General features: G+C 42.2%; 1 protein-coding gene across 1 annotated transcript in view; it reads left to right on the forward strand.

Moving 5' to 3' along the window:
• Snd1 (staphylococcal nuclease and tudor domain containing 1) overlaps nt 1-26320 on the forward strand; it is a 443244-nt gene that overhangs the window by 282065 nt on the left and 134859 nt on the right. The window contains exon 15 of the mRNA XM_004642716.2: nt 7411-7552. Coding sequence (XP_004642773.1) covers nt 7411-7552 — 142 coding nt within the window. The remainder of the gene's footprint in view (nt 1-7410; nt 7553-26320) is intronic.

A 26320-nucleotide genomic window follows, 5' to 3' on the forward strand; every position in this document is an offset into this window, starting at 1 on the left:
CATCTGACCTACATTAGTAAGAGAGGATTGGAGGCAGAATTAAGGCAAACTTGTGTACTTGATTCCTTATTCTAGGTAGGTAATGAAATACCATCATGTGCAATTTCTATGCCCAACTTGTCTTATTAAAAAAAAATTGTAAAATAAGCCAAGAGCATTATATTTCCTGTTGATAATAAAAATGCAGATTTTACCACTAAAAGGCAGTGACTTCATTTCTAAAGGTTAAACTGAATGATTCTCACAGCATAATTTCAGCTAGTTAAATTTGGGGCCGTCATTCAATAAAAGAACAATTTCTAGGCCTATGCAGAATTTTTATTTGAGAATCAGATATTATTTTATTCATGCTAAGCCATATCACCTGGTTGGGTTTGCAGGTAGAAAATAAATGTCAGTAGGCATAAGTAGTTAGCAGAACTTTGTTCTTTATTTGAACCAAACCTGTGTTCCTTCTGGCATTGGAGGTGTCCTGGTGCTCCTAGCACTTCCTTCTGGCCATTGCTTTGCCTGAGAACGTAGCTCTTTCTTAAGCTACTTTTGGGAAACTTTTCCTGTGATCCTCAAATCCTTTACTTTCTTGTCGGAATTATTTTCTGATTAAAAACTTCAAAGCACTTTAATGCATTCAATATCTAATTAAAGTAGTTGATCTACAACATAATTACTGAGTGTTTAGTTCGGAACTTGTCATTCTCTCCCAGCTATTTATAAGCTAGTTGATTGGGCACGGGGAGGGGACTTCTTGTGTTAAAAATTTTATATTTTTCAGACACAGGTCTCTTTTTGTCTTTCATTTTCATAGTGAAGGAATAATACATAGTTTAAATATTCATGCTGGCATCTGATTTGTGTTTTGACAAATACATATATTAATAAATATCTACCTCACCATAACCAAGGAATGATACTACTGTATTTCATCTCCAAAAATTCCTCTGTCATTTTGGAGTCAGCCCTTAGCCCCTGGCAACCACTGATGGGTTTTCTGTCTGTAGAGTTGAGCCTTGTTTGTTTTATAGTGGTAGGGATGGAACCTAGGGCTTCCTATGCTGGCCAAGTACTCTACCACTGAAAGTCCCAGACCTATCTACTTGAGTCTGCAAGAATGTCATGTCAGGAAGCATTCGAAGTCTAGATTTGTCAGTGTTGTTGCCTGTATCATTTTTACTGCAGGTCAGTATATGGTGTGTCACAGCTTATCCCAAGTTGATAGGTATTTAGGCTGATTCCACCCTAAATTGGAATGATTACAAATGGAATTCAGCCCATCCTCTGATGACCATTGCAGTTTGACTTGCTTTTAGTTAGGCTGCTAGGATTGTCAGTCAGCATGCTGTTTTTTAGATTTCCATTCTAAACACAAAGATGTGGCTTCTCAGTTTTTGCCAAGTAGTCTTGGCTTCTTTTCTGAGTATTATATGTTGTTGAAAGGAAATACAGTTGATGCTGGGCAGGACCAGGGAAATTAAAAAAAAGAAAATTCTAAGAGCCTGTGCTTTTAGGCCTCTGAAAAACAAGCATATCTCTAAAGTTGTACAAAGTTTAATCCCTTTCCAGGTTGAGTGAAGTGTTGTTTTCCATCCATATATTGGAGATGAAACCATGTACCAGTGTACTCTGCAGCTTCTTCCTATTGACTAAGCATGCCCTTCCAGCCCTTCTGCCCCCTCGGCTACCCATTGGGAACTGCTCAGCAACACTTGCTTCTTTAATAATGGGGAAGAAGAATCAAGGCAGTAAAAGGTCGCTCTGTGGAAGTCCCCACAGATTAGAATGCCAGCCTCCCAGCCACTGCACTTTATGTCCCTGCAGTGTCCTCCAGTGTCATGCTCCTCTCGCCCCCAGGGCAGAGGCCAGTGCCCAGCCTCTGTTGCCCCTGTGCCATGACTTACTGGGGGCCTGAGTGCCAAGTCAGTAGGCACTGTGAGAAGCTGTGAGGCACAGACAACACTTAATGAAACTTTATTGATGGCCTCGATTCAGGACCTTTTTTAAAAACTGTTGTAATGTTGCTCTGTTTTGTCTTGTTTTAGACTGTTTTCTCAAGGGTTCTCTCCTGTGTTTGCTTCATTCCTGTTAAATGTCTAACTTGCTAAAGTCAACGCCCTCCCCCAGCCCCATACACACCTCTGTGAAGTATCGACAACCAGCCAGAGAAGATTGGTTTCATATTTTTAAGTGCTCTGTAGTAACACTGAAGCTGGAATGCATTCCCAAGGGTCCTCCCCAACAGGGTCCCATTTATTTCAGGAGCTCATCATGCGGGACAGCTGGCTCCTCACAGAGAATCATAAACTCATTCTGTGAATTAAAATGTCACTTGTGGCTGTGGAACCCAGCCTGGGGAAAAGAGGAAGAGTGTGGCCTGACAGATGGCTTTTTTGCCTTTCTCGTAGAGGATGTAGCTGTGATTTGTCTTCCACACAGCTCCAGAAGTAATTCTCCTGGTCTGCACTGTCCTGGAAAGATAGATAACTGTGGCAGCAAATGATCACAGTACACCTGCAAATGGAAGCACGGTTTCCTTGGCGATCAGTTCTGATCTCCACACTCAGTTCTCTGTATCTGTCTTCTTGCTCACAAGGATTTTGCTGCTTGGACATTAAAATTGGTTGGACTCAAACAATACCGTGCTGTGTAGCCCTTGATCCCTCAGGTCAGCTTCATGGGACATGGCAGAGCATTCAGCTCGAGCAGGGAAACAACTTTTGGGCTGGGCGGGAGGGTGCATAGTTGTGTCTGCCTGAAGGTTCTCCCTCAGTGTGAATAAGGCTCTTCACAGTGAAGTTCTCAAGTGCTGGTACATGCCACCTGTGCTAACGTAACAAGCTCTGCGTGTGTATGGTTTTAGTTCTTTTTCCTGTGATGCTAGTCAAAGAGTGATTGTGATAATGAAAACTAATTAGTGAGCATCATTATTAACAGTTTCCATCTGAAGCGTGCACATGATAATCTGCGTGGTTAATTGTTACCTTACCAGATTTGCGGTTTTACCCTTTGCCTGTGCCATTTTGAGTGCTGTAGTAGTTTCTTTTCACCAGTCCTTTCTAGCTTCCTGCCTGTCACTTGGGGATTTTCAGTAGGGAAAAATCATAGAATGCACTTCTGGTACCCACCGACAGCTATGAAAACTATGCTGGAATTTCACAGAACTTTGACCCCTCTAACCTCTGCTCTTCAAGGATGCAGGTGACCTCCCTGGCTAAGGAGAGAGTAATATTTTCACAGACAAACTCTGTCCTGTGCCTACTAAATAAGAATTCTACTTCCCTGCTCCCTCCATCCCACTCTGCCACACTTGGTAATCTGTTGTAAAATTAATGTTACCATACATTTGTATACAGAGGAAGGTACAGAGAAACTACTGCGGGGGATGCTTCATAGCCATAGGCAGATGTGATGTACCCACAGTTGGAAGAAATTGGGCCTGACAAGCCAGTAGTGGGGGCAGAGTCAAGCACATGGTTCAGATGGCTTATAATCTCTGCCCCTCTGAGGCTCATCCAGCCTTCCTGGAGGGCCATTCCAAAGCTTGTGCTTCTGAGTTTGAGGTATAGATATTAACATGCTTTGAAATGAAGCCATCCTGGGCACGTTTGTTGCATCATTACTTTCTCAATTTCAAGGTGCATTGAGGAGGCAGAAACATTCCTTAAAGAGATGCCATCTACAATAGCAGGTTAAATGTGGCTAATACAACCTTAAATTAGCTTTTTTTTCAAGAGTACAGGAAAATCCTTACATACGGTTTGTTGTGGAGCACGTAATGTAAAAATTGCCATTGTAGAATTTTTAAAAAAATTGCTTCCTAGAAGTACAGTCACTTCTTGATTATTTATACCAATGGAGAAGAATATTTGTATAGATAACAAAACTATAACTAATTTGTCTACTTTGATTCTCAAGCCTTAAGTCCACATAGTACCAGGAAATTATGCTAATAGATGGCCCAATCTTACATGTAAAAGCTGCAACATGGAAAACCTAGATGTGAGAGTCTTTGCATATAGCCTTATAAACAGAAATATTTGATAGTGTTTTGAAATGAGTATTCAGTATAAGCCCCAATACTATGTCACATATATATAATATAAATATATATGTAAATATACATATTATATATACATATTTATATTTCATACTGGTCTTGAACTCACTATATAGTCCAAACTAGCCCCAAACTCTGTGGTCTTCATGACCTTATCCCAGGTGCTGGGGCTACAGGCATGTACCATCACCCCTGGCAATGCTTAGTTTCTAAAATAAATTTGAAGTTAATTTTATTAAGATACTTTCATTCTACTCTCAGTGAGTTGCACTTCAGAATTAATGAAGAAGAATTTAAAATGTCATGTTAAGGATATCTTTTGAGCTCTTATCACTTTATTTCGTTGGATCCATTGATATCTTCACTGTCTCAGTAGGAACTGAACTGATTGCTGTTAGACCTTCTTTCTCATAATCAGATTGTCTCTTAGTTAACTATTGTTTACCTTTCTCTTATTAACCCTGGAAAAGAATATAAGAAACTGAAGCACATTGCTCTTTGAAAGCAAATTACTTAACCACAGTCAGTCAATTTTATAGTAATATAATCAGAATTCCTAAAATAAACACTTTCCCTGACTCAATTAGCAGGAAATGATTTATAGCTACATTACCTGAGGAAAGTTGCCAGCATGCCTTACCAGTCTTTTCATTTAAACCACTGAGACAGATACTAAAGGTTTTAAAATTTTTTGTATCAAATGCTTGAGATGAAGAAAGACAGGCACCATTGTGTGGCTGTGTCTGAGATTTGGCAGAGCTGACATATTTTGGTTACTTCATTCGGTAGAAGTGCTTTTTTTTTTTTTTTTTTGTAGATGTGCATTGAACACTGGTTTCATGAAGACCAGGAGCTCTGTGTTTTGACTTGTGATTTTATGCCTGTACATAAGCATGGCATTTCTGGTAGGCTTTTAAATTTTGTTTTCATGTCTTCAGTTTTCATAGTTGGCCTTCATTTGTAATTTTACTGTAATTAGTGCCATGTCTTCCGTCTTCATCTTCTCATATGTTTTCTGGGATTGGCCTGTTGGGTTGTTAATTGAGACTAGATGAGGTCAGGAACGTCCTGTTACTATATAGTATCAGTAAGGTCTCTTTGACAGCCCTTTGCTATTCTCAGTCTGAGTACCTGTCCTGGTGAAGTAGGTGATACTTTGCTTATCTGCTGTGGGAGCTTTAACAAGAGTTTGCTGCAGTTTCCTTCTTGGTATTAACATTAAAGCATGCATATGTACACACCCGTGTTATTGTTAATTCCTATAGCTTTTATTCTCAGACAAGCACATCCAAGAGAGTGGTAAGCAAGTCTATTTCTCAAAAATGTAGATTGCTCCAGCCTTGAGGGGGAGGCTGCTTCTCTTCAGAGACATTAGGTTGCCTCATGATTTGCAATAATCAATTTGATAATTGTTGTTGACTTACTGGCTCAGCTCATGAATAATGTCCCAGATTTAGACTAGTATGGAAAAAGGATTTTAATCAGGTGGTACTTTTGTTCCCATGGAGCATTTGTCTTGCTTGACTGTTCTGGACTCCAGCCAACTGCCAGAAAGGCATTTTTCCTTCTGTATATGTATAGACTGTATGTCATGTAAGTGTTCACTGGGGGAGTGTCCAGCCCACTAAAGCTCATTGGTAGTTTACCTTTTACCAGCGCACCATTAGAAACCCTTTCTCTCTAAGAATCGGTTTGAAGGGAGGCATGAATCTCATCACTAAATATTGTTTTCATCCCAGCCTACCCTATTGCTTCCGAGTGAGAGGAACCCCTTTGGCTGCTGTGAAAACTCTGAAATAACTTGATTATCTAAAGTACATTAATTTAGATACAATCACTTGGTTGCTAGGAGAAGAATCAGAAAGGAAGAGCTCTCTGTGTGCAGACTGCCTGTGTCACAAGAGCCAGGAAAGTACGTGGAACTCGCTGTCCTTCAGAATTTACACTTCTGCTCATCAGGCTAGAAACATCTGAAATTCTAACCCCCATCACCCATTCCCCCACCATATGCGATGTGATGCTTTGATGCTTGCTTACTCTATCATCTGTTTAATTAGCTTGAGAAACTGAAAGGGAATGAAGGCCTTTGGCTCCTCAGTAAGTAGTTGAGAGCTCTGAGGCTCCTGAGGTTCTGGACTTTGTGTTGATGTATGAAAAAAGTTTAGGAAGTGCTAGCAGGTTTTATGTGTTTTTATTGTTTCTATAACTATTTGTGCTGACATGATGTGGTGTTGGCTCCATGGAGCACATCTTACTGTTACAGAGCTCCCTGGGTAGGACCAGTGTGCGCTGGGTTCTGTCTCATCCCCAAAGGTTCATGAGCAGGAGGTGCTGTCCTGGTGCCATGGCAGGTGGCGCTCATCTCAAGGTTGAGAAACAATTCTGCACCAGCCGTGATGGGTGCACCTGTAATTCCAGCAGGATCGGAAGTTGGAGCCCAGCCTGGGCAGGTTAGCAACTGAGCGACACTCTGGCTCAAAGTAAAAAAAAAAAAAAAAAAGTTTTAAAAAGGGTTGGTAATGTAGCTCAGTGGTAAGGCCTGGATTTAATCTCCAGTACCCACAAAGAAGAAAAGGCTTGGCTTTATATAACCTAAAATTCAAGATTAAAATTCAGATGGAGTCTTTCTAGTTTCCTGAGAAGAGTTTTAGAGGCTGTCAAACACAGCGTGGGCATTGCTGGGGGATTTTTTTGTTTGTTATTGGGGGGGGGGGCTAATGGTAATGAAAAATCAAAGCCTAAATGAATCTCTATAGAAGGGTTCGTCATTGGAGCTCACTTTTTTTTTTTTTTTTTTAATTTATGTGTTTGGCAGAGGGTCTCACTATGCAACTCAAATTCACAATGATCCCCCTATTTTTGGCCTCCCCAGCACTGGGATTATAGGCTTGCTTCACCACTCAGGGACTCAGTGGCCAGGTTGCTAGCGCGCCTGGAGGTGGGGTTGATGCAGCATGCGGTACCAGGGATTGAACCCTGGTCCCTACACTTGCCTAAGCAGGCACTTAGTCCACTGAGCTATCTCACCAGCCCTATGACCTCACTTTTTAAATGAGCTGCTCTTAAGGTCTCAGAGGAAAATTGTGCCTGCAGCTTCCAGGCACTCTCATAACATTGTTTAGTGATGGAACAGAAGCATCCGGTGAGTGAGAATGTCCCAGAAACTGTTGTTTAGCTGTTTCTTCTATTTAGGCTACATGAGCATAGAGTCAGTGTCATTGTTTCAGAAATGTCTGATTCTTTGAGGTTACTTACTTAGCTGCCTGTGGTCTGCCAGACTTTTTTATCCTACTCCTGACAGAAACATTTACTTGGGTTCCACTAGTTTCCCATGATTCCTTTCTTATTTTCTCCTCCAGGATACCCAAAAAGCAAAGCAGTTCCTGCCCTTCCTTCAACGGGCAGGGCGCTCAGAAGCTGTGGTGGAGTATGTCTTCAGTGGGTCTCGCCTCAAGCTCTATTTGCCAAAGGAAACTTGCCTTATCACCTTTTTGCTTGCAGGTAAGTCCTCTGTGTTATATATTACTCTGAGCATCCTTCCTGGAGTTCAGATGCCACCCCTGGAGGTCACACACCCTTCCCTGTGGCTTATGTAGGCCCAGGGTCCCACCTGGCTGTTTCCATCGTGAAATAGGATATGGACACACCCTTTCCAGTGGTCTCAGACCCAGCGTTACATCCTGCTCTTGCTCTTCTAGTCCCTGAAGCACAGGATGTAGGAGAGCAAAGTTGTTAAAAGACAGTGCACAGCCTCATAAAGAAATCATCACTAATGGAATTCTTATAGTTGGTATTACCCACTTCATATCACCTGCCCCTGCTTGTTGGTCCTGAGCAGGCTGTAGAATACCTGAGCCACCCTGCCCGTGGGGCTCTCGGGGCAGTGCTATTTGCTTCTTCTTTTAAGTGTCAACAGGATCTTAGTCCTGTGTGGAACCCCAGGTATGATGTCACTTTCACAGTCTCTTGCACTGGCAGTAATTTTGTTGCTCTAGGAGTGCATGCTGGCACACACCTTTCTCCTTTCTTTGCTAGCTGAATGCACCACCCTATTATCCTATCTTTTCTAGTAGCTTAATATCTCCCAAGCTAGCAGGACTATGTATGAACTGTGCTCTTTGAACAATTTACATTTATATATTCAGGGAGCAAACTGCTTCATTTCTTCGCTGCTGGCAAATAATAAAGTTATTTATGTCTAGTCAGTGCTTCACAGAGAACTATGGACTTGGAAGGAAGGCTGTCATCTCACACCCACCCCCCTTGCTGTCATTCACTCACAAAGGATATATGCTGTCCTGCTCCCCAGATGCTTGGTGCCTTTTCTGTTGCTGTCCTGTTGCCTCAGCATTTCTTCTGTTGCATTCTTGAATAGAATTTGTTGTGGGGGAAGAAAAGCCGGAACCATGCTTGCTGTCCCCTGCCAGATTGACTAGGCCTCCTTTTCTTCGAAGGGATGGGTAGTTTCTCATCTGGATAGGGGACCCCTGCAGGCCCCAACTCAATGGGATGAGTAATGTGAGGTAAGTTACTCCCCCAACACATGACTGCGAAGCTCACTGCTGCCCTTTGGCCACCTTTTCTCCACAGGGCATCATCACACACTCTTAGCAACTTGATGCTGGTGACCCAGGCTTTCTGAACGGACAAAGTATGACCCCAAGTGTAGGGCCAGCTCTGGGAAAGAAGGCTGGAGCAAATCCACACCTTCTGTTTCCTTCTGTGTGGGCCGTAGTACACTGAGGTGTCACAGAGCTTGCGGGGAGGAAGTGAAGTCCTTTCAGGGAGTCATTTATGCCCTTTTCTGTACCTTCTAACTAGTGAGTTCTTGTTACTGAGCTTGAGCTATATATTCAACTTGTTTTCTACTGTCTTTCTGAAAAAACCAAAAGCGTCCTTTTGTAGCATAGTGTTTATCCTCAGAGGGGAAAAGAGAAACTACAATTCTTCCAGGCAGACTTGCCCACAGAGCTACAGGGCCAAGAAAACATTGAAGTTTAGATTTTAAAGTCAGAGTTACTAGAATGGAATTGGCTCAGAGCACGGACCTGTCTTGGCTCTAGTGTTTTGCAAAATGCTTCTCCTTTCCCCTTACTTAGACACAAGCCGTCTGGCCACTCGGCTCTGCCTCAGCCAGTTACTCTAAGGACTTGGCATTAGCCTCAGCTTCACAATTCCTAGACATTGGCTGGGTTAACTAACATTCTGAAAGATAGGCTGCGCAGAAGCAAATGATAAAAGGTGTAATCTTTACATTTGTCTTCTTGCCATTATATATGTTGTTCAATTATACATGTTTTGGTTCCTTAGAAACCTGTCAGGGACACAGGACCCTGAAAACCTTTGAGAAAAGCACATCACAACTTGAATCCTGGCTCTATCATATACAAACAGGATTTTAGGGAAGTTATTTATCCCGTTGAAGCCTCCGTGTGCACATTAGTCATAAGTGGCAATGGTTTCTTGCCTCTCAAAATTGTTGGGAGGGTTTAATGAGACAATCCTAGAATAAGCCTGCTGTAAAACACATCATCAATGAGTTTGTTTCCTTCCCTAAGAGATTTAGGATCTATGTCAGGAGATTTTAGTCATCTGCAGTGCCATCATTTGCAGTGTGTGTGCATGTAGCTGTGGCTCTGCCAGGCAGCTTCCCGCCCATCCCCTGATAGAATAAGTTAGGGACAGCAGCTGTACCAACCTCCTTTGGCCTGAGTAATGAGCTCCCCACAAAGAGGCTCCTGGTGTTCCTGGTGTTCCCCTCAGCTTTTGGACCAAGTAGCTCTGTGTTGTCTATCTCCTTATCACAAAGAATAGTCAGGAAAGAATGGCTCTAGGCCTCAGGAAGCCCTCTAGGCAAGACAGATGTGTATATAAGCTGTAGTGGTGGGCACTAGATAAGAGAATATAACTATGGACAAAACACAGATCTAGCAGCCAGCAGGAAGCAGTGGATTCCCTAGGTGGAATTTAGGGAACACTTACTTGAGGAGCTATATGCAGCCCTGGGCTGTGTTTTGAAAGATAAAGAAGCTTGCTCTCTTGGTAGGAGGGAAACATTTATAAGTGCATAGGTGGAATAGCTGGGCCACCATGCACCCTTTGTTATTGGTACAGTATAAAAAGTGAGGTGGGGCTTGCTTGCCTAGCATGCATAGGGCCTTGGATTTCATCCCCAGTACTGGGGGTCAGGGGACAAGAGATAGTCTTCTCCTTCAGATTATCCTGTCGACTTTAGAGACTAAAAGGTAGGAACATTGGTGTGATTTGTTCTAAGAAACTTGGTAAGTACAGTATATTAGAATTAATGAAACCAAGGGGCTAGGGAGATGGCTCAGTGGAATAAGTGCTTCCCTGGCAAGTGCAAAGGCCTGAGTTCATTCCCCAGTTCCACAAAGAAAAAAATTAATGAAACCCGGGTACAGTAGAACAGACTTAGAAGGTAGAGTCCTTAAATCTGGCAGTGGAGGAGAAAAAAATTGGAAACATGTAGGAGGTAGACTAGACAGGATTCCTGGAATGACTACTTTTTGGCAGGCAGTAGGTGCTGGTGGTCAGTCTAGGGGAGAGAATTCAAGCGTCTTAAGCTTGAACAGTTGAGTAGATGTGATGTCCATAATTGGGGCAACAGAAGGTAGGGATTGGTTTGAAGAATGGGTACCTGGTTTGATTTTCAATGTGTGTTATTTGAAGTTTTTGTGGAAGTGCGCCACCTCAGCAGAGGAGCCTCAGCAAAGCCTTAAAGCCAGGGAGTGGGCAGCTATAGGCTCTTCGGAGTAAATACCATGGAATACATCACCTTGGGAAGAATGGGGCAGAGAAAACATAGTAGACTGGAAGGCCCTGTGGTCTTCTGGATGTCAAAGGAGCACAGAATTTCAAGTAGTTTGCAGTGTCAGGGTCTGTGAAAAAGAAAATCAGTACACAAAAAAGGATGAAATGATTTCGTACTGTTTATCAGTCAGAAAGTCACAGGTACCCCTTGTCAGTATACATCAGAATGAAGTCAATTACAGGCAGATTCATGGTGACTGAGCGGTACATAGGTGCAGTAAGGAATAGACTTGGCAGCCGCTGTGCAGCCCAAAGTCCTCACAGAATGCAAAGTAGTGCAGAAGAGTGAAAGCTAACCAAACAAAGTAATACTGTAAGGTTGTCAGCTCCTTGAGTAGTTGTAGAACTGTAACTCTTGTTCAAGATTCAGGAAGGTGCACATATATTTAGAAAAGCTATTCAATGTACCTACTGTTTTCATAATAGCAATTGTTGAATGTAGGACTCAACAAAATCTTTTTTTTTTTTTTTGCGGAACTGGGGATTGAATTCAGGCCCTTGCGCTTGCCAGGGAAGTGCTTATTCTACTGAGCCATCTCCCCGGCCCTCAACAAAATCTTCAGGGCGAATGAGGATATGAAAAAGATGAAGTGAGAGAATATTAGAGGAATAATGCATCTTAGAAGTTGAGAAACCCTGCTATGAATTTTGAAAAGGGACTCAGAACAGCTGCAAGGGGATAGTGAATAGAGCAGGGACTTACAGGAGCTGAATGGGTGAGATGGCTGAGAAGGTGAGTGTGGAGTCTGCTTACCATGAGAATGGCCCCTAGGTCCTTGGGACCAGCTGCAGCAGTGAAGGTGAGGACAGGAACAGACGGCATCTGTGTTGTGAAAGTGTTTACTGGAACATGATTCTTATGGGTACACCTTGTTGGAGTCTGGTGAATGCAGTGCCATGCTGTAAAAATGGAACTGCACAGAGAATGATGTCTCTGAGCAGCAAGGAGGGAGTTGCGGTTGTGATTCTCCAGGGGAAAGTCAAGAGAACTAGCGGTCAGTTCCTTCCCTACTACTCTCATTAATCCCAGCCTTTGGAGAGGCCTCTGTACTTTAAGTTGCAGTGGACTCTTTCCATTTTTATGTGGCCTTTTTTGGGCAGACGGCCCCACAGCTTGATAGGGAGTGGCATTTGGCCCAAGCCAGCTGGCCTCTCTGTCACGGTTCCTGCACCCCTGTATGTGAAGTGATTGCTTGGTCAGATGGGAGAGCAGGTGGGGCTGGGCAAAGTCAGCTGCAGCTAACAGGTCAGTGCCTCCTGAGAGCTCTTGCCCTTCAGTCCTCTGAGCACCTGGCTTAGGTTTGGTTGGTGAGCAGGTGACCTTGCACCCCCTGAGCTGAGACTGCTCAAGGTCCCTCTGCCTGCTGCTGTGGCCTCCTGTGCAGACGTAGTTCAGTCTTGGGGGCCAATCACAGCCAACTCTTGTCCTGAGGCAGCAGGGGAGCCAGGAGCCCCAGGCAGCCTGCATTTATTTAAAAGCATCCTTTTCCTTCCTCTAGCATTTAGTGAGCCCCATACATTAGAACAAAAGCAGCTTACCCTCAATCTTTGTTTTAGATTTACTTGTCATGGGTATCACATTCTATTTTGGTATCTTGTCTGAAAGGAGAGACTGAGGCACGCATTTGCAAATCACCTGTCCCTTGATTCTTATTTTTTTTAATAGCACCAGTGTACGTGGAGTGTTTTTTCTATTGCTTATGTTTCTTTTATGACATTTCCTTAATTTGAATTATCTTCTTAGCTCTCGGTTATCAGTGTCACGCTGAGGGCCCAATTCAGAAAGTCGTCCTCTTGGCTAAGCATAGCAGGTATCAAGGTATGTCCTGTAAACCTGATCTAAGGAATCTTAACTATATGGAGCCTTCTGCCAGCTCAGTTTCCGCCCTTTACTTGCATTTTCTTTTTCTTACGGAATGGTACAGCAGTAAGTACTGTAATTTATAGACTGGGGCAGGTGGGGAGGGCAGCAGGATGGATGTCACTCATCTTGCACAGAACTTGGGGAGCAAACTGCCTCGAAGGCAGCAGCTACCTGGCAGGGAGTTCCCATGTGGATCACAGCAGGTGACATATAATTAACCAGTTACCTAGTCACATGAAACAAGACTAGAAAATGAGACTGCCCTTTGGCATTTAAGAAAGTTCTTCTGTCTTTGATTACAGCTCCCCTCTGGAGCTGTATTCTATCTAACGAGGAGACAGTGAGGAAGGTTCTAGGTGTCTGAGATTTAATAAATGATGGATTTGTGTATGGTGATCTAAGGATTTGGCTATGTGTCCTTCTGTCATGCATGCCATTATATAAAGTACCTCATTTCCTTCTTTTTAATATCTCTTCGCTAGCCAATCCTAAGTGGAATATATCAACTGCCTGTTTCAGTAGACCAAAAACTTGTAATGAGCGGAGGGGAAGAAAGGTAAATAGGAATATCCTCCTCATCTCCTGGCCCTGGGAATGGTAGATCCCCATTGATTACCAGTGCCTAACCAAATTACAAAATTAAAGCCAATGTATGTTCAAGTGAGAAATCCCATTCTGCTAGCACAGAGGTGCTAATGAATCAGGCTGTTATTGTGGTTGTGTTTGCTGGGCTTCTATCCTTAATTAAGCAATTACAGGGTCTGCTGATACTTATGAATTCCTTTCAGATGCTTTAATTGAATTGCAACTTAATGGATATTTGTAAAGTGGGGTATTTTTTCTCTTGGGACTTCCCAGTTTGATTCTGCCTCCACTGCCTACTTGTTTTCAGTTGAGTCCCATTACTGAGAACGGGCAGCCTGATATGAGACTTCACTGCAGTTGTTCTACTTCTCTACTCTTACTGACAAAATTATAGGGATTACATGAACTATGTTCATCTCAGAGAATCTATTAGGTCACTTGTAAGAAAAAATTAGTGTGATTAACAGGTTTGGCCAAGCCAGGTGTAGTGGCACATGCCAGTAATCCCAGCACTCTGGGAAGTTGTGGTAGAAGAATTGCAAATTCAAGCCTTGCCTGGACAACTTAACAATTCAGTGATATCTTCCCTCAAGAAGACAAATAAAAATTAAAATTAAAAAGGGCTGGGGATAAAACTCAGCACAAAGTTCGTGGGTTAAATCCCTACTACATACACACACACACACACACACACACACACACAGAGATATGGGAAATATTTTTTGACAAGGCCAATGTCTTTTGTAAGTACACTATAAGAAAGGCAGTCTGCAATAGACAGTGCATAATAAGATAATTTCTGCTCTTGAATAGCTTGTAATCTGATACTCTAGACAGCCATATGAAGACAAAAATAAAAAATTATCAAAAATGTATCATACCATAAGAATTATCTTCGTCTGTCTTCTGTTGCTATAATAGGATACTTAAGAATGGGCACATTATAAAGAAAAGAAGTTTATTCTGGCTTATGGTTCTGGAAGCTGGAAAGTTCAAGAGCATGGTGCCAAATTCTCATCAGCTTCGCTGCGAGCCTCCTGCTGTTTCAACTTGTGATGGAACGGCTAATGAGCAAGTGAGCTCCTGTAGAAGAGGCAAAGTAAAGGTGTGACGTCTCATTCTGTAACAGCCCAGCCTTGTAGTGACTCATCCAGTCCCTTGAAAAAGGGGTTACTGCCTTCAGTCAGTCTGTAAAGGCCTCATTTCCCAGCATTGCCACAGTGGCAGTCAGATTGCAGCATGACTTTCAGAGGAGACAAACCATATTCTACCCATAGCAAGAATACGGAGGAAAGAACAGTTAGTTGGGGTATGGAAAAGACTTCCCAGGGGAAATAACATTTTTACATCCAAGAGGATCTGGAACATTTGCTCTTGGCAAGTTAGGTGCAATTCATTTAGTTAGAACTTTGCCTGTATCAGTTCTGAGGAAGAGTTGCCTACAAGAAATAGACTTACCCATCAGTCATTCTCAAAGCAAATGTTTATTGAACAGTTCTTTTATATCTACTAGGCACAATGATAGGAACATAGAAATATATGAGAGAGGGCCAGCAAGATAGCTCAGCAGACTAAGCACCTGCTTAGGCAAGTGCAGGGACCAAGTTTCGATCCCAGGCACCACATGCCACATAGCCCCACCCCTAGGCATGCTGAGTAGGCCACCAAGACCAAGCATAGTGGCGTGCACCTGTAATCCCAGTGCTGGGGAGGCTGAAAACAGGATGATCACTACGAGTCCAAGCTATGTAGTGAGACTCTGTACCAAATACATAAAAAGAAAAAGAAATATGTGATAGAGTTCCAGCCTTCAACCAGATAGTTGTATGTACTGAAGTAACAAATGCATACGTGTGAAGAAAAAAATAATTTTATAAAGGATAAGGGTAAGAAAGACCTTAAATTTACATACAAGTAAAAACAACCCAGAGATCATCAAAGGTGAGTGTTGTGACACTGGAAACAAATGAAGCCATCCTGGGCCGTGAATCTAGGAGCATAGGGCCCAAAGGGATGGGGCCAATGGCAGGGCAGGCTTTTGAGTGTGGTCCTCTGATTGCGTGTTCCCTCTGGGGTGTACCCATTTATGGAGGATTTTTGCCGACGGCAGATGGATTGGATCAAGAGAGTGATCTGCATGGTAAGAACCTAAAAACGCTTTTACCTGAGATGAGTAGTCCGAGGACCAACTTCGAGGTTGTAATGGAGTGCTTCACTGTAAGAGAAAGAGCTTCAATTTGTTTAATAATTAATTTAGGTATTTTATACTTATTGAGACAGTAATGAATAAAGTGATCAATAATATAAGATTTTTTCAGTATTACTTAAGGCAGTCACAAACCTTAGAGCTAAAACACCTAAAGAATTCTTGCCTTCCTGTTTTCTAATTAATTATTGCCGTCAGACTGGCCTGCTACCCTGATGTGGTGCTGGTGATGTGGAGGTGAGGGGGACAGTAAGGCCCATGTGGCAGTTCTGTGCTAGCCTAGCTAGGGGCTCCTGTAACTGTGGATAGCTGGTCTTCACAGTGTCACATCCTGTTAAGTCCATTGGACAGCTAAGGATGTGTGCCTGCCTATAAGGCTTGTTCAGCCTTCCCCATCTCAGCTGGGTTTCCATGCCAAGCAAAGAGGTGTTTTGGTTGTCTTTGGATGGATAGGTCAGTGAGACGATTCCTCCCCAATTCTCTGACTAGTGCTTCTGCTCTTCTAATCTTAAAGACTTTGGCTAGTGTTTTCTTACCCTTTACCACTTTATAGTTTTAATACAGGTGAGTCGGGGGGGGGGGATCTTAGCTAGGGTCAAGGTCCATAGCATGGTACAGAAGAAGCTGGCTCTATGAGTTCCTACCCCAAGCCTTCTTTTTCAATTCTATTTCCTTGCCTCTGACTTTAAGCTTTCCTCTCAGTCTGCTTAGGGTTGTCTAAGCTGCTGTCTTCCAGGGGGTATTGGGGAATGGAATGGAAAGCTTCCCAGATCTGGCTTTTCTTCACTGTCATGTGTCTGATAGCAGCACCTGTCTCTTGGTTTGTGTCCATTACATATTTTGTGGCTTTCCAAGAATGCATTTCAGTGTGGATTTTTAGTACCATCTTCTCAACCTACTGGTGTTTTCCAGCAGCCACTTAGCAGTAACCATGGCCAGCTGCATATCCTGCCCTGGGCTCCTGTCCACCAGCCCAGCCCTGTGGGAAGGTCTGTTTAGCCAGACTAACAGTAGAAAATGGCAGAACCTGGATGCAGGAGAGGGAGAATAAGAGGTCTCGTAATTTGAAATTAAAGAGAAATGCTTTGAAATCTAGTAATGGGAAGCCCCAGGGTGAAGAATACACACTGCCTATAGGACTTCATCCTTGTTGCTATAGGAACCACCACTCACATCTCCTTCTCAAACAGATTTAACTGTATTTTAAAAATAAGTGAAATTGGTCCCAGTCATTAAAAAAGTGGTCTTCCCTCCCCCCCTAGCCCCATGTCCCTAGTCACTGTGAATTTCTTTCAGAAAGTTTAACCAAGACTTGCCCAGCTAGTGCAAGGGCTGGGTTTGACTGTGCCTAACTGGTATGTGCAGTTTTGAGTGGTTATTAAAGCGTGTGAGGTGTTGAGTGTTGGCCACCAGCCCAAGCACATCCTCCTTTTGGCCGTCAGGCATTTCAGATCTTCAGGAAGCTGCTGTTCATCTCACTGCTGTAGGATTGATCCTACAGACTTGGTAGAGAGAACTTGCTCACAGACATTCCTTGCATGATCTGGAGGACATCTGAGGCACAGCCACATTCTCAAAGTCATGTTATTTCATCATTAGACCTTTCCCTGCTTTATTTAACCCATGCAATGCTGACCTGATTTCTAATAAATGAGTCTTCATCTGATACGATTTTTGGTAAGCTTGGCATACAAGCTCCTGGAGTAGATTTTGAGAAACTCCTTGAGCTTTCTAGATTCTCTATAGTGTTTCATTGTTATACTTAATTCCCTGTGCTGCTTTATAATAACATTCCTAAATAAACCCTATTAATTCCCATGGCTTACCTTTCCTATGTGTAGGAAGATATTTAAACCAACTCCTTATTCTGCCACTGGTGGAGAAGTTCCCAGTTCCCTGCCCTTATGTGCCTCTCTTTCCTGAGCTTGTACATCTGCTAGTGATTTTTCTAGGGTTAATTTGGGTGTTTTTATTTTTAAATTGGAACATGGTGTCTGTCTCTTCTCTGTGTGTGTTTTGGATGCAGCCCTGTGCTAGGCATGCGGTTATTAACTCCACTGATATACCAGTTCACTCATTAGCATTTGCATTTTAAATTACAAGCTAGAGCAGACGACATTTATGCTATATTTGTACCGTTGCCTTCTTCATGAATGATGTCGTATGTGGAGGGAATGCAGAAATAACTCCTCTGAGGCCCTGATGTATTTTAGTCTCTTTGCCAGCAAACTGCTATTTCTTTCTTACTCTTGATTCTCATTGTTTGATAGGGATTTTTTTTCCCCCTTTTCCAAGTTTAGACCTATTCATGAGTGCTTCTGATTGAAAACTGCTAACGACAGACCAGCCCCTTGAATCAAAATAGGCATATTGCGTAGAGTGGCCATCTTCCCCCTTCACGTGGTGTTGCTTGTAAGCAACTTGCCTTTGTTTGGTTAGAGTGAGTTTCCTCCTCCCCTTTGTGGTTATGCAGACAGGGTAACAAATACTTGTGTTCTTGTATTGGTGCTCATGTCCATTTTTTAAATAGTCTATTAGTGAGTACTTATTTGTTAACACCAGTTATTGGTTGACATTGGAAAAGGAAATAGTGTATGGCTTCAGGGTGCTTTTTCTTGACAAGAAGCATTAGATTGCACTACAGTACAGCATATTCAATATTAGATTATAACATGCCAACTTAGTGGTAGGCTCCTTAAGTAAGAGCTGCCAGGAGTTAAGTCCTCTTGGGCAGCTACTGCTCTTGGCAGATGGGAACTTCAGCATCTAGAGCACAAGAACCAAATCGGAATTGGATCATAGCCCTGTGATGATTGAAGCTTCCCAGACCTGCCCAGCTCTTCCTGTTGAGTCTTTCCTGATTCCTGGCAGCATCCTGAGGGCAGAAAGTGAGCTCTGGGTACCAGCCCTGCATTCATGCCATTGTGCATTACCTCTGTGATCTCTCATTTTGGTTCTTCAGATTTTGTTACAGGGACTTTTCCTATTGATGCTTTTTCCCTTTTCAAACATAACAAGAAAAATCCATCATTGGATTGGAAATAGGTGTATACTCTGGGTAGGCAAGCAAAAATCCTACCATTGGCCTAAGCTAGTTCCTTACCTTCTTTCCAAAGGTTTTCTCCCATGTAGTATTCATTCTGCTAATCAGCTGCCAGAAGAGCCAAGATGTAAAGAGTTGCCTTGAAGCTGATGGCCCAAGTACACATGGGTCATTTAATTCAGAACGTAGCCTTTGGACTAGCAGTACACCTCAGTGGTAAAGCACTTGCCTACTATGTGTGAGGCCTTGGGTTCTGTTTCCACCATTGTAATAAAAGAGCCTTTATCCCTTTAAGCATCTCATTGCTACACACAGCATATTATACAATAATAAGAGAAATTGCCTGGTATGTGGAAATAGCTTTACAAGCCTACTTTCATGTTGACCCATTTCATGCTGTGAGGTCAACCTTACAACACCATATCATATTTGCTTCTTATTTCTCTAGAAAATAAGTCTTGGTTGTTTTCAGTATGTTCGGGCCAGGGAGATGGCTCAAAATAAGCGCTTCCCTGGCAAGCGCAAAGGCCTGCATTCAATCCCCAGTTCTGCAGAAAGAAAGAAAGAAAAAGAAAGAAAGAAAGAAAGAAAGAAAGAAAGAAAGAAAGAAAGAAAGAAAGAGAGAGAAAGGAAGAAAGAAAGACAGACAGACAGACAAATAAAGTCTTGGAATCCCATTGGAAGGAGGACTGGCTTGGGAGTTGGTAGATTTTGTCCCTTCAGTATAGTAGGATATGGCCTGTTCTTCTTAATCTGCCCCATGTATTTGATATAGGTTTGTATATGTAATTTAATTCTGTTAATTTCTTAGCCTGAGGCACTGTCTTAATCAGAACACCCAGCACTATAAACATTGTTTGACTTGCCAAATGGAACCCTTAGTTATGTGAGGGATCCTTCCATTTAAATATATGAGTTCACGCAAAGCTGGGTCCTATTTCACATCTTTATGTTAGCTCATCATAAACAAAAGCACTCATGAAGTTCTTTTTTAAAAGTTGATGGATGAGACAAAATTGCTAATTATTAACTCTCTGTGTGCCTCTTTTCTCCATGGAAATGGTCCATTTGGGGCACACTTAGTGCTTAGCTTGTACTTATTTTGGCTTCCACAGGTTTCCTGTTCCAGACCCGAGAGTTTGTGTTCATGTTTAGCTGGTTTCAGTCTCCATGCCTGGTACCTGGTGAACTGTTTTGCAGAAACCAAGCCCTGCCTGTCTAGGCAAGCCTGGGTACGTGGCGCAGTGAGGGGGTCCCTGGAGACTCCAGAGTTACAAGGCGAAGCTGCACGCATTGGCATCCATCACCCGTGCAGTCACATGAAGGTGCAGTGGGTGGAGTGGCAGGAGCCATCTAGATGGCACTCGGTGTTCCTTCAGTAACTTTATAAATGTACTTAACGATGCTGATAAAGTAGTTGAGGCAACCAGTTCGCTAAAGTGCAGCTCAAAGACTTTTATCAATCACATTTTTGTTGTTTTTAATCCAGGTAAAGGGCTGGTTGCTGCCAGGCCCTGCCTGTCCTGCTGAGCTGGTGCTCCAGGGGAAGGAGATAGGCCTTAACTGTGTCCCCAGCGGCTAGGCCCTCCAGCCCCCTCTCTGTCCTCTGCACCTACCTCCACTATGTCCTGGCTTGACAGAAACCTTGAATTAAGTGGGTTAGGAATAAACTGCTTGAATGCGTTTGTGCAGATAGCTTCTCTCACCAGCTATCTGAAGTGCTTTTTGAAATACACGGGAGCCCTTTGTAAGCAGCTTTATAAGCTGTGAAGTCCATTGTTGCTGCTCTCTGCAGCCAGCGTGTCTCTAACCTAAGTAATGTCTCCTTGGCTCAGGGCCAGGGCTCAGTATTGCAAACTCGCGTAAGCAGCAAAGCCGCCCACCAGAGTCACTAGCAGCTGTTGCAGGTTGGAGGATTTGCAGAAATTGAGATTGCTGTTCCCAGATATTGGCGTTTGCCTGGCGATGAATGACCGAGTCTGTGCAAGGGGACTCTGTATGCTTTCCTTCGGCCTTTTATCCTCAGCCCTCTATTGTGGCGCCTGTTCAATGGCCCCGTTGTGGAGGAGGGCGGCTGCATGGCAGGGTGAGTGGCCTGCCTCTGCCACCATTCCCTCCCTCAACTGGCCCAAACTGAGACATTCAGAACAGTTCTTTGATCCCTGAACTGGTTCTTGGAGCAGAAATTTCATGGCACATAGCACAAATGCCAAGGGTGCAGAATCCAACCTTGAGAGGGTAGAGAAGTGAACTTCACCTGGAAGAGAATGAAATAAACTGTGCTTCAATTAGTCAGGTGCCCTTTTCCCTTTACCCGGCCATCTGCACCAGAATAGCGAGGCACATGAGACCAGAGGCTGCAAGGGTCTATTCTCATAAAGTCATTATGGGTAGTGTGTTTATTTCTGATATGATTGCTGAAGAATGAAAATTTTTGGAGGGCAATGCCACTTTCTGTGACTTCTTATCATATACTCATGAATATTTATGTATTCATATGCTGAAACCAGGGTTACAATACCATCTTCCCAGTGATAGCTGAAGAATCGGCAGTGAATCTCTGTGAAGGGGTTTCAGTGTCCTGACTCCAACCCTCCCATCCCTGCCTTCCTTCTCACTCTTTCCATCGCCAGCGTGAGATGTGCAAGGGCGAGGACCATTTAACTTATCAATACTGAATACACTAGATAGTGCCTGGCTATACATGAATGGGTGCGCACAATGTTTCTGAGGTAACATTTTGATTATTTTAAAATTCAAAAAACAAAATCACCTCCCTGCTGTCTTAGAGAAATGGTCTTAGTACCCCAAAAAGTACAGAGCCCAGACTGGAAATCTCATGAACACTGGCATGAACAAGTCACATACCTCTCTGGCCCTTGCTAGTTTTCATAAGACGAAAGGCTTAGGTTAGATTTCACTAAGGTTTATTCATGATCTAAATTTCTAATAATAATAGCTTTTATTTAGTGAGTATTTACAGTACACTACAGTCTTGGTCCTAGCCTTAGTTCTGTCAGGAGAGTAACACTGTAGTTTCTGTTTCACAGATGCAAAAACTCAGCCTCAGCAAAGTTTATTGGCTTGATAAATAGCAGACCGCATTTTCTTAATCCTGCCATATGTACCCTCAGTTCACATGCAGTACCCATACTGGTAGTGAGACACTGTTACACAGTCTCACCTTTTACTGCAGGTAACAGAAGGGCTTTTCTGTCTACTCTGAATCTGCCTCTGCTTTGGTGGGCTATGAACCAGCCACCAGTGCCTTTCCTTCAGTCTGATCAAAAGTTTAAGAAGGGAAAATTTCAGCATGTGGTGGTAAGCCCAGCTACTAAGGAGGCTGAGGCAGGATTGTGAGGTTAGGCCAATCGAGGCAACATAGTGAGAGAAACCCCTTCTTCACCCCATCTCAAGGAGGAAAAGGGGTTAGTAGCCTTATTTAGGAAATGTAGCACTAGGGTATGACTCTTCAGTCATCTTGAGGTTAGATTTGCTTGTTGGCCTCCGAGATGGCACCAACAGGAACACATCAAAGAGGAGAGCATGGTAGGCCCTGTGATTGTAGAGCAGAGAGCAGGTTAGACCTGCAGGATGGGTTTATAAGCTGGGGCATTTGTGGACAAATTAAACTTTAGCCCTGAGTAAGCAAAGTCCTAAACCAGTTATTACTGCTCTGGCACTTCTAATGGGCCCTATGCAGCCCTCATAAATTATTCAGCTGCTTTACTAATAAAAGGCCAAGCAACTTGCCTAGTCCTGGTGATACATAAGTAGATAGCTAAGAGAGAGCAGGTTAGAGGGACAGAAGATATGCTTACCACCACGGAACCCTCTTTGCTAAGTTGGGGATAAAAGGGTTAAGTCAACTTGCTTTGCATAGCATAAAAGAATGCATAGAACTGGTGTGAATGTTAAGAATATGGGCTAGCAAGAGCCTGTCCTCCAAGGAGAGGCCTGCCGGATTTCCAGGGCTGTTACAGAGTTGCATGATTAAATGTCCCAGAAGATCCAACTCCTAAGCATCTGAGGGCTTTTTTAACCACAATAATTCCTCCATTTATTTTCAAATCATTTCAAATTTAAAGTTGCAATAAGTATAGGAAGTGTCTCTTAATTGCTATATTGAATTTGTTGACATACTGGCCTGTTTCATTCATATATATATGGAGAGAGAGAGAGAGAGAATTTCCAAAGATAATAGGAAGGTAACAATGGTTAATATGTTGTGTATTGGTATCTTTAAATTAGTTACTCAGAGTATATCAGCTTTTAATTGTCCAAACAATATTAACACAAACCTTTCTTTTCAATAAACTAAGAGAAATTAATAGTGTAACTGTCTTTTACATATATAGATATATGGGACTGTTTTGCTTTTCCCTTCCATCTTTTCTCCATGCCCCAGCCCAGTTTCTCTTTCATTTTGAAGTTTCTTCTCATTTTATAATATCTGTTATATGTTTTGGACCTTACTTACTCTTTCAGGAGGACAGTGACTGTTTACACATATGTGTCTGGTTCACTTTATCTTTCTTTATGGCTAAGCAGTACTCCATTGTATTAAAAGACCACATCAGGGCCGGGGAGATGGCTCAGTAGGATAAGCGCATGACTGGCAAACGCAAGGATCTGAGTTCAATCCCCGGTTCCACAAAAAAAAAAAAAAAAAAGAAAATGGCACAGTTTTGGGGCTGGTGAGATGGCTCAGTGGTCTAAAGCACCTACTTGGAACAAGCTTAGCAAAGCACAGGGACCACGGTTCAATCCCCCAGCACCACATGCCAGCCAGCCCCGCCCCCAGGTGGGCTGAGCTGGCCACACACACACACACACACACACACACACACACACAAATAAATAAAATTTAAAAAAAAAAAAAAAGACCACATCTTTTTATTCACTCCTCAGTTAATGGGCACTTGGGTTATTTCCAAGATCTAGATACTACAAATGTGCTACTGTAGACATGGGTGCACATATATCGCTGTGGTATGATGTTTTTGATTCTTCTGGGAAGATACCCAGAATAGCTGTGTCAAATGGGACCTCCAATCCTAATTTTTTAAGAAATCTCCATACTGATTTCCACCGGTATTGCACCAGTCTACACTCTTACCAACAATAGAGAAAGGTTCCTTTTCCCCACTGCCCCTCCAGCATTTGTTATTGGATGATTTCTTGATAATAGCCATTCTTTCCAGGGCGAGATGAAGTCTGTGTTGTTTTCATTTGCTTCTTTTGAATAACCAGTGATGTTGAACAGTTTTTCATATATTTATTTGTTATTTGTATTTCTTCATCTCAGAGCCCATTTTTGGATTGGGTCTTTAAATTTGAGAGATCTTATTTTTAGTTCTTTATATGTTCTCAGTAGTATTCCTTTGTCTGAGAACAGCTCTCAAAACATTTTTCCCACATTGTAGGTTGTCTCTTTACTCTTGATCATTTCTCATGCTTCACAAAAGCTTTTTAATAAGATTTTATTTGTTGATTCTTCATGATAGTTCCTGTGGGATCCGGGTTTTATTCATAAAGCCTTTGCCTATACCAGTGTCTTTAAGAATTTTACCTATTCTCTCTCCCACCAGATATAATGTTTTTTTGTAATATTTAGATCTGTGATCCATTTAGAATTTAGTGTATGGTGAAAGATATGGGTCCAGTTTTAATCCTCGGCATGTGCAGAGCCAGTTTTCCCAGCACCATTTACTGAAGCAGTTTTCTTTCAGTGTATATGTTTGGCATCTTTGTCAAAGATAAGGTGGTTGAGCATGTCTGGAGTTGTGTCAGCATCTTCTACTCTGTTCAATTGATCTTCAGGTCTGTTTTTTGCCAGTACCATGCTGTTTTTATCATGGTAGCTTTGTAGTATACTTTCAAGTCAGGGATTATGATGTCCACTGCCTTTCTGTTAATGCCCAGAATTGCCTCTGCTAGTTTAGGTCTCTTCTAGTTCCAAATGAATTTTAGTATTTTCTCTAATTCAGTGAGATGTGCTATTGGAGTTTTGATGGGAATTGCATCAAAATGGTATAGGAGTTTTAGAAATATGACCATTTTCACTGTATTGGTTCTTCCCACCCAACAGCAAGGGATATCTTTCCATTTTCTGATACCATTTTCAATCTTTTTTTTAGTGTACTATAGCTTTTAATGTAGAATTCTTTTGGATTCTTCATTAAGTTGATTTCTAGGTATCTAAATTTTTTGGATGCTATCATGAAAGATGTTTCCCTAATTTCTCTGAGTGTTGTTATTTTTGTACAGGAATGCTATCAATTTTTGAGCATTAAATGAAGTTTTTGGGGTATTCTATGTAAAGTATCATGTCATCTGCAAATGATAATTGAACTTCTTTCTTTCCTATCATCACTCCCTTATTTCTTTCTCTGTGTAACTGTTCTGGTTAAAGTTGCCAGCACTATGCTGAACAAGAGTGGAAACAGTGGACACCCTTGTCTTGTTCTGATTTTAGAAAGATAACTTTCAATTTTTGTTCATTTAGTGTGATGTTGGTTACTGGTTTGTCGTAGACGGCTTTTATGAGATAGAGACAAAGGCCATCTATTCCAATTTTCTGTAGGGTTTTTATCATGAATGGGTGCTAGATTTTTGTCAACAGCTTTTTCTGCATCTATTGAGATCATCATAGGAGTTTTATCTTTGGGTCTATAAAAATGATGTATTACATATATTGATGTACCTATGCTGCAATTTCCCTGCATCCCACTTGATCCCTCTTGATGATTTGATGCATTCTGTTCGCCAGTATTGTAGTGAAGTTTGTTGCATATATTCATTAGGGAGATTGGCCTGTGATTCTTAGTTGGGTCTTTCTCTAGTTTTGGCATTAGGGTAATGCTTGCTTCTAAAAATGAATATGGGAGTATTGCTTCCCTTTCAATTTCATTAAAGATTTTGAGACATAGTGGTATTAGGGCTTTCTAAATTTCTTGTAAAATTCAGCAGTGAATCTGTTGGGACCTGGGCTTTTTTGTTGTTGTTTTTCGTAGGTTTTTAACTACATCTTTGATTTCTTTTGTTTTTTAGCTTGGTTGTTTGTTTGTTTGTTTGTTTGTTTTCTTAGTGTATTCTAGGGAAGGTCTACAGAGTGTTGAGGGTCTCACAGCTAGATTGGACTCTATAGTGATTCTCCTGTTTATAGCCTCCCAGGTGCTGGGATTACAGGCATGTGCCACCAGTCCCACTCTCAATTGCAGTCTCAGCATGCCCCGGGGGCGGGGCCGGGGCCGGGGCCGGGGCGGGCCGGGGCTGGCATGGCAGGCCCAGAGATCAAACCCCCACTGAGCTATTTGGCCAGCCCACAACTTTGATTTCTTTGATAATAGATTTTTAAGACTTATGTCTTCATATGTATCTAAGAATCTCTCCATTTCATCTATATTTTCCATCTTCCTAGAATACAAGTTACGATCTTTAAGATTTCTTCAGGGTCCATTTTGATTTCATACTTTCCATTCCTAATTGTATGGATTTGAGTCTCTTTCCTTTTTTGTTAACATTGGATAATGTAATTTTTCAAAGAACCAACTCTTTGGTTCATTGATTCTTTGTATTTTTTTTAAATTCTCCAGTGCGTTAATTTCTGCTCTGATCTTTATAATTTTCTCTCTCATACAAGGTTTGGCTTAACCTGCTCTCCTTTTTCTAGAATTTTGAAGTTTACCATTAAGTTGTTTATTTGCCTTTGTTCTGTGTTCCTTATATTAATATTCA

This window comes from Octodon degus, unplaced genomic scaffold (genome assembly GCF_000260255.1).
Source record: "Octodon degus isolate 3935 unplaced genomic scaffold, OctDeg1.0 scaffold00160, whole genome shotgun sequence".
NCBI classification, from domain to species: Eukaryota; Metazoa; Chordata; class Mammalia; order Rodentia; family Octodontidae; genus Octodon; species Octodon degus.